This window comes from Chrysemys picta, chromosome 1 (assembly GCF_011386835.1).
Source record: "Chrysemys picta bellii isolate R12L10 chromosome 1, ASM1138683v2, whole genome shotgun sequence".
In the NCBI taxonomy this organism is placed as follows: Eukaryota; Metazoa; Chordata; order Testudines; family Emydidae; genus Chrysemys; species Chrysemys picta.
Window position 1 is genome coordinate 244,799,668 of NC_088791.1, and position 12,501 is coordinate 244,812,168.

A 12,501-nucleotide genomic window follows, 5' to 3' on the forward strand; every position below is an offset into this window, starting at 1 on the left:
AGCAATGACGGGCAGTGCCAATGGATTCATTGCACTCTGCAAGAAGAATTAATCCTTTCCGAACTTTATGTCTTATTACATTATCCACCAAGAAGCTTTGTGCGTCAGTTCTCTTTTCAACACGTCATGAATGTCGTTATTAAAATAATTAACTCTATTCAAGCAAAACCTTTGCAACACCGACTTTTTAAGGCCCTGTTGGAAGATGTTGATGATAAACAATCTGATCTTATCTTGCACACAGAAGTATGATGGCTGAGCAAAGGTAAAGTTCTTACACGTTTTTTAAGCCTAGTTGAAGAGATCAAAGAATTTCCAAAGTCCACAAATCAGAACTTCGAGCAACTAGAAGACTCCAGCTGCTTAATGGATTTGGCTTTTCTTGCCGACATCACTGACAAATTGAACATTTTAAATCTTGAGCTCCAGGGAAACGACAAACATGTGGCTCAAATGATAGATTCTGTAAAATCATTCAAAGCAAAACTGATCTTGTGGATGTCACATATGAAGACAACGTCTCTCGTACATTTCCCAAGTATGAAGAAAATGGTATGTGACCGTGATTTTAACCCATCACCATTTGTTATCCACATTCAAACACTTCTGGAACAATTTGAAAAGAGATTTCAGTAGTTCACCATCGTTGAGCCTGTAGTTGGCTCTTTTTTACTTGCCAAATAGAAGTAACAGAAATGGCTACATCAATTGCGAGTCTCATTCAAGTAAGAAAAGAAGATATGGAACTGGAGATTTTGGACCTTCAGAATGATATTGTTCTAAAATCCTGCGCAACAGATGAAAACTTTTGCAATCTGGTTGACCGAAAAAAAGTTTCCTGCCTTAAAAAAAAAAATGTAGCATACAAAATAAAAATCTTATTTTGGTTCCACTTATCTATGCAAAGTTCTGTTTTCAACAATGAACATCATAAAATCAAAATACAGATCTCGGCTTACAGATGCCCATCTTGACGATTGCTTACGAATGGGAATATCATCCTACTCTCCCAACTACGAAAAATTGGCTGAAGAAATGCAGTGCCAAAAATCACACTGACTTTATTAGAAAAACCATGTGAATTAATGATACCTATTTTCCATTAAGTGCTGATGAGTATGTATGATTAACTTGTGTTTAACTTTTTTTCATATTTGTTTGTTTATTGAAATCCAGATACAAGTAACAATACAAAGAGTATTTTTTAATTAACCATAACTGGCTATGTTAAAGAAAGAATAATAAATTATATTTGGACCAGCAGTTCAACAATGTTTTATATATAGGACTGAAACATTACTATCCTCACTTTCTGCTACAGCTAGTCTAAATTTTTCCAAAAAACTGTCCAATCAAAAAATAATTTTACTTTTTTTAAATAAGATGAAAACAGTTTAAGAAAAATTAAGGACTTCTTAAAAAATAAATATCATATAGGTAGATAAAAGAGCAAATTCACATGGTAAGGTGAAAGAGTAATTGCTGAATAATTTAATTAATACATTTTACATTTAAAAATTACTTTTATCTTATGGATTCATACGTTATGTAATATTAAATATAATGTTTTTTGTATTATTTAATGCACAAATACAAAATAAGCCTTGAAAAATTTGTGGCAGGCGCCACACTTCTGAAAACATGAATGTGCTATTGGCCACAAAAAGGTTGGGGACCACTGCTCTAGAGCTTCTCTGCTGTAAGGAGGAGTAAAAGGTGGAAGAATGGAAGACATAAGAGGCCTCCAATATTGCACCCTCCCCCATCCTTTGTTTTTGGCTCCCCTTTGTGAATAACAAACATCTTTTTCAAGAAACAACAATATGAAACGGATATGACACTCAGGAGCTAGAAGCTATATGCCTCAGCCTATTAAGGAGTAAGAGGTGAAGACAGTAGGCCACAGACATCCAGAGTTTTGGCTTTTGCACCTAACATCCCACTGGGAAAGTGAAAAGGTGCTTCCTGTGAACACATCAATATTAACTAAGGAATTAACATACTTAATACAAATAAACTAGAACAAAACAAATAATGTGCAAACAAGTAATCTTAAAATCTACTTCCCTCTCTTTTCAACCACCATTTTCCAGTGTCATCTCTCATTATGCTGCTTTATATAAGATTGTTAAATCACCATGCTAATGTTTTACAAATATAAAAAAATGGAGGTTTAAAATAATCTACTTGTCGCAGGTGAGTAAGAAGACTGACATGACACACACAAGGGGAACACCCTCCATTTCAGCAGAATCTAAGTTCTAAGCTCTCTCTCTCTCTTTTCCCCCCCTCCCCCCTCACAGTTTCTAGATCTTATAGTTCCAAAGAATCTTCAAAATGTGACTAAAATGTAATCCAATGCAGTGATTTATTCCCAAGTCTGCAGACAGATCTCTCCAGTACCTCTTTTGCTACTAGTACCTTTACAAAGCAGCAGGAGAGTGAAATGTGTAAGATTCTTATTAGCTTCACAGCTGCTATTTGGAACTAGATCCGTAGGAAAAAAAACAATGTGTGGTTTGCTGATAGTTCCAAATAACTTTAAAAAAAAATCTTTTAGAGTCAGATGAAAGGTGTCATTTCAACTGAGCTTTATGTTTTTAGGTTTTTTTTTGTAATAAAACCAGAGACAATTTCTAAATAAGTCATTTTGAAACAAAAAATAAAGTTTAATTTTTAAAATGTCAAAGAAACATTTTGATTTTCTCAATTCATTTCTTTTTTAAACTAGAACAATTCACAAGATGGTTTGGTTGATGTGAATCTGCATTTTTCCCCACTTAAAGTTTTGTACAGCAGTGAAATTGTCAAAAAAAAAAACTCATGTTAATTTCATAAGGATTGCCACAGCTTCAGAAAGCTAGATGCTGCAGAGACCATCTCCTGAACTCCCATGAAGCAGTGGCATGGAGGCATGCGGTGGGGCTTAGTTGGAGAACACGGTGTTCAAAGTACTCTCTGCCAAACTTTCCGCACCCCTCATTCCCTGTGTTTAGAGCACAGACTGCTCCATGAGTGTCTCAGCTTACACCTACCCTCTGTTCACATCACCCCTTGCACCTCCTTCTTGGATACCTCAGTCTTTTGCATCATCTATGCCAGTGGTCCTCAAACTTTTTGGGCTCAGGGCCCATTTATAAATATTCATGGCCTGTCGCGATCCATTAAATAGTCTGGGGATAGAGGCCCTGGGGCAGAGCCATAACTAGGCATTTTAGCACCCGGGGCAAGCAAGCGTATTTGCATCCCCTACTAGATGTGACGTGGGGGGGGGGGGGGTACACAGGTTCATGTGCCCACCCTGCCCCCAGGTTTTTTGGTTGCGCCCTCCCCCTACAACCCAGTCATGCTGGGTGGCCTGCTAAGGTGAGTCAGAAGCTGGAGGTTGTGATGCAGGCAAACCAGCTTAGATTAAAAGAAATAGGCAGTTCACCTGTCTGTGAACCTCAGAGGAATGTCAAGAGGCATTGTAACATGCGAAGCACCCACTTGTAAAATCTGATCTGTTAATTTTGGCAATATCCTGTTGCTTATTTGCTATTAAGCATACACTACAGTGAATAACCCTAGATCAGAAGAAATACTAATGTTATTGTATCCACTTGTTAGAATAGAACAAAGGAAGATATTGCCACACTGTGTTTACATGGCACATGCCCCATTAATTACATTTATGCTAATTTTACCTGTGATTGCTGTCAGTATACTTAATTAATCCTGGAACAATAATGTGTGTTCGTGATTAGTTGTGGCTTCATTTGATGTGTAAAACTGCATGAAAGCTAAATGGTTTTGGCTATCACATTGTTCCCATTTATCTATACTCACGTGTCTAAAGTTGCTCAGCAAGGAGGAACATTGACTTCAAAGCATGGGCGTTGTGTGCTCAAAGGGAAATCTAGGGACACATGCTGTGCTAAAAACACTTGGCAGGCTATTTTCAACTATAAATACTGGATGCTGGGAATGATCCTGCCATCTCTTATCTTTTTGGATGTGTCTGGTAGCTTTCTAGATACAAGACAGAGTTCCCCAAAACCACTTTGGAAAAACCCTGAGAGAATTTGTGAAGAGACAATGAGACTGGCAGATTGCTACATCACTGCTTTTATTTTGAACCTACAAACCCTAAATTCACTCGTAATGTATTTTATTTGCTTTAAACTTGCTATAACTCTCCTTGCTTTTTCCTAATTAATAAATCTTTAGTAAACTAAAGGATTGGCTACAGCATTGCCTTTGGTGAGATCTGGAGCATATTTTGACCTGGGGTAAGTGACTGGCCTTTTGAGTCTGGAAACCTAATGGGTGGTGAATTTTGGTTTTTAATAACCTTTCATCATAAAGTCCAATCTGTGTGAATGGTAAAGTAAGGGCAGGGAGAGCCTAAAGGGGACTGGTCTGTGGCTCCATGGTAAAACTAATATAATGATCCAGAAGGACTATACCACCAATTTGGGGTGTCTGCCCTGATTTCTGACAGTCTGACCTGAGTTTGGCACTCTTAGCAGTGAGGCACTCCAGACACCGAAACAGGGGATGCTCCCTCCCCAAGCCCTGGCCCCACCGCACACCCTGGACGACTGCCCCACTCTGGTTGCCGCCCTGCCCTGAAGTGGTTTCAGTCGGATCCTGCTCCCCAGGGGGGATTGAGTCCTGCCTAACACTCATCCCACAGTGGCGGTTCCTGCAGCTCCTGTGCTGTGTGGCTGGCTGGACTTGACTCTCTGCTCTGGGCATTGCCACCTCAAGGGTTGCAGCACTGCTCAGGTTTGACCCTACCACTCTCAACTGCCCCAAATTTGTGACAGTGGAGTTGTGACCTGGCTCATGGGGTTGTTTTCCTTGCCCCCTCTCCATCTATTATTGTAGAAAATATAATCAGAAATGTTCTGATGTTTACAAGATAGGAGAGAAGAAAATGGGCCCTCCAAACTCACGATAAATCGATCCCAGAAGATAGATTGCTTAGCCAGCGGCTAAGCATAGACGTACCCTTTGGTGAACCCTAACAGATCAAGGTGAGTCTGTAGAGCCACAATAGTCAGTGAAACACTCATGCTTCACTATCACGCTTCTGTGCTTTAAAGTGATTGTTTTATAAAGAAGGCAATCTCAGTTGGCTTGTCTTGACACAAAGAAGTGCAGTTATGACAAAAATGCTTTATTACTGCTGAAGTATATGAATAGTCTCACCTCTCATATTTCTTTGCCTTCTGAAGTAATGCTGGAGTTGGGAGTTAAAGGGGTTCTCATTAGATTGTTTTTTATATAATTATTAACCTTCTCTAAAGTTCAATAAGGAAACTCCCTGTAACTACTACATTACTTCTAACTTACCTGAAGAGAACAGATTTACTACTAGCTTTGCTCAAAATTCCATCTTTACACTAGGAATAAGTGTTGAAATTTGGTGTAGATCCATATTTTTCATACAAAACAAAATAATTTAAACCTCTTTTTAATAATTAGAGATCCCTATGAAACCTTCACCATATTACCCTCCGTAATGCATTAGTAAAATTGGAAAGTACTACCTTTATTGCAGCTTCTCTCAAGGCCTCCAATCGCTGTCTACTACTTTCTTTCATGTTTACAACATCTTTGTAATCACCTTGAAGGGCTCTTTGGAGTCCATGGATTGCTTGAAAGACTGAGTTTTCACTTTCATTCAGCTCCTTTTGGAAAATTTCAAATGTGTGCACCTGAAAAAGTTTCTCTTCATCTGACAGCCCCAAGTCCTTCTCCACTGATCTTATTGCATTTTTTAGTTTGTTGAGAACTACGTTCTTTTGGCGAAGGAGCCCAGATAGCTTTCTGCAATTTTCTAAGACCCATTGTTTTCTCTGTGTGACAGCAGCACCTTTCCCACGATGCAGCTTTATTGCATGCTTTACTACATCTTCGTGCTCTGCAGTGTTCAATAACTGGCAGCAAAGTAGTGAAATCAATATCCATAGGGAATTAAATTCAATTGCCTTCATTGTATTACTGTATACAACCAGGAACAGTCCAAAGCCTTCTATAATATGCTCTTTGCATTTCGAATACACATGTTGTGCTGAAAGATAATACACATTAGCTGTCAAACATGGTTCAGTATTGGGCCACTGGATCAAATCCAATTTTAAAAAAAAGTTTCAAATGAAGTCTAATAAAAAGTGTGTGTTCTCCCTTGATCAATAGATACTAAACCAGAAAGATTTGGTGGTTTTGACTAACATTTTTTGTTTTCCTGGACTACCTGTTTTCCAAAACATAATAACTTGTTTTAAATCCATCAAGCTGTAAAGCTTAGCAGTACCACACTGGTCACTCATGCTTCTTTTGAATGATATGTGCACGTGTTTTTTTAAACTTATTTGTTAAGCTGTTAAGATAAGGGTTATATTTAGTTACTAGTATGCAAGTTTGCTCCGTTTACAATATCCATGAACCATCTGTGCTTTTCAAGCCTACATTTAAACAAAAATATATGTCATTGTCAAATTATGGATAGCACCTCAAGGTATAATAGCTGCTTTATAGAAGATACAGAAAAACAAACTCTTTGCCTCAAAGAGAATTTTGCAAGCATGATTTATATTGTAATCTCATTTCACATAGGACAGATAGCAATGAGATTTTCCTGATTTTTTGTCATTTCCAGCTTGAATCGGACTTGGACTAATTTCCCTAAGCTATCCCAGTATCTCTCAACATCATTTTTCAGTGGTTTTCTGAGGAAAATCTCCTAGTGCGGATAATAAATAATTCAAAATATTTAAAAAGATAGTGTTAAAGACACATAATTTTGACTAACTATGGTAGGATTTCAAATAATGGACAAAGGATGTGCATAGTCTCCATTAGTTCAGAAATTATGTGCAAACATGGTACGCAATAAAGGACTTGGATTTCCTTAAAAAATAAATAAAATTATGTATTTGCCATTCTAGAATTGCAGAATTTAATTTAAATTTGAGCAAATTTTCAGTAGAACAGGTAAATATTTGCCTTAATATTTAGCTGCAATTTTGAACTTTGGAGCAATAACCGTAGTCAAGAAAGATTACAAGCACAAATAAGTTGATCAGTCCAACTGAGACACTAGCTCTCTACTCATGATATACTGCCAGTTACAATGAGCAGAGTTGATGATGTTAGGTCACTAGATATAAGAGAGAGGAGGAAGGGCTGGCACAGTGCTCTTCATAAGGGCCCTAAGCTGCTGGAATTCACTCCTATCCCTGTTCTAAAATAGCTTAGATTTGTCAACTTTTAGATCATGCCACAGGGACCTTTGCTGCAACTGGCCTCTTGAAGAAAGATGGGGGTTTGAGATATAAGCCAATGTATACATTCAGGGCCGGCTCTGGCTTTTTTGCCGCCCCAGGCAAAAAAGCCACCGGCCGCCCCCCCCAGCATGGCAGGGGAGGGCGGCCGGAGCCCCGGGAGGAGGGCAGCGAGCCCCGGCCGGGGCTCCACTCTCCCACCGGCGGCCAGAGTGCCGGGGGGGAGGGCGGCGAGCCCCGGCCGTGGCCCTGCTCTCCCCGGCGGCCGGAGCTGGAGCACCGCACTGCCCCCCTCCAGGTGCCGCCCCAAGCACAAGCTTGGTGGGCTGGTGCCTGGAGCCGGCCCTGTATACATTTGACCGAGAGATTTACTACTCAACAGACTGGTTTAAAAAATGTTTGTTAGGCAAAACACTTAGTAAGAAATTCTTATTTACTTACAAGTGGGAAGCTCATTAGGATAGTTTCACCACACAGTCACCCCCAACACCGGAGAATATATAATTTCAGCTTTCCATTGTTTAGACTAACTTCTTTATATTTTGAGGGAAGGAAGGCAAGGAGGGTATATCTATGTATTAGTTTATTTTTATGTTAACTCTCTTGTCCTGTCAGTATAGGTTTTGTGTTAGTGCAAACCAATTTTTTCTAGCTTTGTAGCTACATTTTTTCCCCAAAACTATTACACTGCATTTTCCTTACACAAGCATAATACTAAACATAATTACTCTGCAATGTCTTTACACATGCACAGTTCTACCTAAGCTTAAGCTGTTAAATCACAGCAAGCTTCTATCTGGCCGAAAGCATGCCTTCACTCCCAACAGTATAGATGTCCTAATATTAGACGCTGACCTTGCATGCAGCAGCAGATCTGAGATGATTAAAATCACAAAACCAAAATTGTTGTTCAAATAATTAACACGGTCAGAGCCTGTGAAATGAATGTTTATGTTTTATATTTATATATATATATATATATATATATATATATATATATATATATATATATATATATATATATATATATATATTACACACACACACACACACACAAAAATCTGTTTGTCATTTTTTTTTATTCTGTTTTTAAACCAGAGAAAGATTGCCAATAGGACTAGAGTTTAAAGACCATTTGGAAGACAAATGTTTAAGGAGCTTGAAAGATGAATAGCTGTGGATGTAATATAGTGAGTCAGGGAGTGGGGGCTCCAGGTAGCAGCATCACGAAATATGGCACAAAGAGGAGTTTGAGAGTAAGAGGACATGAAGAGCATAGGTAGACATGTGTCTTGAGTGAGTGAATAGAGATGAGTGGAGATGTAGGAAGGACCTGAGCTGTGAAGCACTTTGAAAACAAGGATGAGAAACTTGATTTGATTAATAGGAAGAGAAGAAGCCAATGAAGGGTCTTAAAATTGGTGGGTGGACCTGGGTATTATATTCCAAAAGAAAAAACAAAAACAAAAAATTAGTGGAAAGAATTACTATGGCTAAGGCTATACTACAGTTTAACTCGACTTAAATTATGTCACTCAGGGGTGTGAATTAGCCACCCTCCTCCATGACATAACTTATGCCAATTTAAGCACTGGTGTGGACAGCGCTATGTCAGTGGGGAAAACTTCTCCTACTGACACAGCTACCACCGCTCGCAGGGGCTGGAGCAATTAAGCTGTGCCGCTGTAAGCTCTTTAGTGTAGCCATAACCTATGAAAGTAATGGAGTCCAGCTAACACCTCTCCAAAATATATACTTAAAAAAACCCTGCTATACATTTCAAATGATGTAGTTGTATCAGTCCAAGGATATTAGAGAGACATGGTGGGGGAGGCAATATCTTTTATTGGACCAACTTCTGTTGGTGAGAGAGAGAGAAGTTTTCGAGCAAGACAGAGCTTTTCTTCAGGTCAGAAGAAGAGCTGTGTGTGACTCGAAAGTTTGTATCTCTCACCAACAGAAGTTGGTCCAATAAAAGATACTACCACACCCACCTTGTCTCTCTAATACATTTAAAACGTTGGTCTGGAATTGAACAGTTAAGAGATCCAGCCATTTAACACTGCCTACATTCCTTAATTGCTCACTATAAACCCTCAAGACCGGGTCCAAAGAATAAAGAGCAGAACAGCAAACAAAGGGTGGTTTGCTTAAGTCAAGAAAAAGAGGGGGAGGGAAAATCCCAACTCCTTAACTTAAAGACACTAGTAGGCAGAAAGACCTTCTATGTAAGCAAAATGATCTGTTTCCCAGTGTCTATTGCTTTTCAGATCCAAATTCTGTTTCTTCCCTGAACTGGAAAGGAGTGACCCACTGTGACTCAGCAATCTCTTGTTGTCAACTGACAGAGGGCACAGGAGGGGCATAGGGTTTTACAGGGATCCTCTGGGTCAGATATATTCATAATATCTAGGGTCCTACCAAATTCATGGTCCATTTTGGTCAATTTCACAGTCATACAATTTTAATATAATAAATTTCATGATTTCAGCTATTTGAATCTGAAATGTCATGGTATTTTAATTGTAGGAGTCCTGACCCAAAAGGGAGTTGGGGGGGTGGGATGTCACAAAGTTATGGTAGGGGGGGGGGTTGCAGTGCTGCTACCCTTACTGCTGTGCAGCTGCTGGTGGCGGCACTGCCTTCAGAGCTGGGCAGCTGGAGAGTGGCAGCTGCTGGCCAGGAGCCCAGCTCTGAAGGCAGAGTCGCCACCAGCAGCAGCACAGAAGTAAGGATGGCATGGTATGGTATTTCCACCCTTACTTCTGCACTGCTGCTGCCAGGGCACTGTCTTCAGGCCTGTGCGCTCAGCCAAGAGCTGCTGCTCTCCACTCAACTCTGAAGGCAGCATAGAAGTAAGGGTGGCAATACCATGACCCCCCTGCAATTCCCTTTTGGGTCAGGACCCCCAATTTGAGAAATGCTGGTCTCCCCTGTGAAATCTGTATAGTATAGGGTAAAAGCACTCAAAAGACTAGATTTCACAAGGGGAGACCAGATTTCATGGTCCATGATGCATTTTTCATGGCTGTGAATTCAGTAGGGCCCCAATAGCTCACCAAACACCCTACACCCCCATGTTCATCCTTATAAAATGGTTGTGTGGTATCCAATGCAAAGTTTGTCATGTCGGTGTCTTTGGAAGACTCATGATGCGCTGAGCATTGTTATAGTAATGTTATAGGTTGTTATTTCATGTATATAGTTATGAGGCTGAAAACGTGTCCTCATGGCTTAAAGCAAGCCCAGGCAAAAAAAACTCTCCAAGAGCAGAAGGGCAGTTCACACCTCATCAGGGCAGGTATGAGACAAACTCAGCCCAGCCTCACAGGAACAAAGGACACTGGTCTAGGCAGCAACAAAGGATCTGTTGGACTCTCAAGTCAGTCACCCTGCTTCCTTTGGTCAGTTTGGGACTGCGATGAGGTGATGCTCACCTGACTCTGAAGGGCGTGGGGGGGGCACTAAGCCAAGAGGGAAGAAAAGGACATGATAAAAGGGAAAGACATTTGCTATGCTATGCTCTCACTCTCTCTCTTCCACCTACATCTACAGACACCACACCAAGTGCCTGAAGCACTGATCAAAGGGGAGAGCCTGGCTGAAGGGCAACCAGCCAGCCTGTGGTGAGAAGCATCTAAATTTGTAAAGACATTGAAAGTGTTAAGATCAGCTTAGAATGCATTTTGCTTTATTTCATTTGACCAAATCCGACTTGTTGTGCATGGACTTATAATCACTTAAAATCTCTTTTATAGTTAATAAATTTGTTTATTCAAACCAAATGCACTGTTTCAGGTAGAAGTATGTCAGAGACTCCCCTTGGGATAGCAAGCCTGGTATATATCCATTTCTTTGTTAAAATGTCAAACTCATATAAGCTTGCAGTGTCCAGCGGGCATAACTGACACTGCAAGACAGAGGGTTGTAGGATTGTGTCTGAGATATTGGCTAGCGTCATTCGGTTGCAAGTAGCTGGGAGCAGCTTACATGCCAGAGGATGTGTGTGAACAGCCCAGGAGTGGGGGTTCTCAGAGCAGGGTAAGGCTGGCTCCCAGAGTCAAGGATTGGAGTGACCTAGCAGATCACCAGTCCAGATAATACCAGAGGGGAACATCACACCCATGCTCTGAGTGTCCCTAGCCTCTCACTGCCAGAATCTGGGAGTGGACAACAAGGGATGGATCATTTAATGATTACCTGTTCTGTTCATTCCCAGGTGCTTCAGAGGAATTGGTCACTGTCAGAAGACAGGATACTGTGCTAGATGGATAATTGGTCTGACCCAGTATGGCCATTCTTGTCACAATCATTGTGAAATGTATGTACAGATAAAATTTAAAGGAGTTATGTATCTATACTGAAAATTATGCTCTTAAACTCTTGGAGTTATGGCAAGTCACCAGGAGGTGATAAACCTCAGAAATGTCCCTTTCAGGCAGGAGGTTACAGATACTCAAAATGGCCAGATGGAGAGATGGGTATTGTATGCCTCACACTGTATGCTATTTGCATACTTAGCTGGGGTCTAAATAAGAGACTGTGAAATCTACAAGAGAGGAAACCTACAGGAACAGCAGAGGGGTGCTCTGTTTATGAGTAAAGATGAAGGATTGTTTTGGTATATCTGGCAATGAAAGAGACATATCGGGTCTTTCACCTAGGAGACAAACAGAGTGTGTCATGAAAGGAGGGTCACAGCCATCCTAGCTGTGAAGATTTTGGGTGAGCAATACTTTACAAGACAGAAGAGTACCTTGTTTATGAAATCTAGGCTCTAACGTGTGTTATGATTTTATTTTATACATAACCATTTGTTTCCAGTACTTCTACTTGCTACTATTTGACTCTGTGCTTTCTTAAATAAACGTAATACTTGATTTCATTATAAACACATTTAACTGCGGTGTGTTAAGCAGAAACATGACCGGGGGTGGAACTGGATAGCTGGGGTGTACCGTTACTTTGGAAGCAGCAAATCTGTGAATACTGAAGTGTCCAGTGGACCAGGGGCTGGACATGCTAGGGAGATGCCTGGGGGCGGGGGGCTCAAATGTTGAAGTGTGCCAATCACTAACCTGTAAAGCAGTGGTCCCCAAACTTTTGAGGGTCACACCCTCTTACCCCTGTCTTGCCTTCCCCGAGCCGGGGCTGTGATGGGGCAGGGGAAGATGTGGACACAGACATGGGTAAGGGGACCAAGGCCGGGGCTGCCGCTGGGCGTGGG

At 40.6% G+C, this 12,501-nt stretch overlaps 1 protein-coding gene across 5 annotated transcripts in view; it reads right to left on the reverse strand.

Moving 5' to 3' along the window:
• Positions 1 to 12,501, reverse strand: part of TMCO3 (transmembrane and coiled-coil domains 3) — a 63,777-nt gene that overhangs the window by 48,261 nt on the left and 3,015 nt on the right. For 4 of the 5 annotated variants that reach the window (XM_065580992.1, XM_065580991.1, XM_005309891.5 and 1 more), the window contains exon 2: positions 5,538 to 6,061. The exons of the other annotated variant lie outside the window; for it this stretch is intronic. In XM_065580992.1, the coding sequence (XP_065437064.1) occupies positions 5,538 to 5,984 (447 nt within the window). In that variant the 5' untranslated portion in view covers positions 5,985 to 6,061. The remainder of the gene's footprint in view (positions 1 to 5,537; positions 6,062 to 12,501) is intronic. 5 annotated transcript variants of the gene reach the window in all.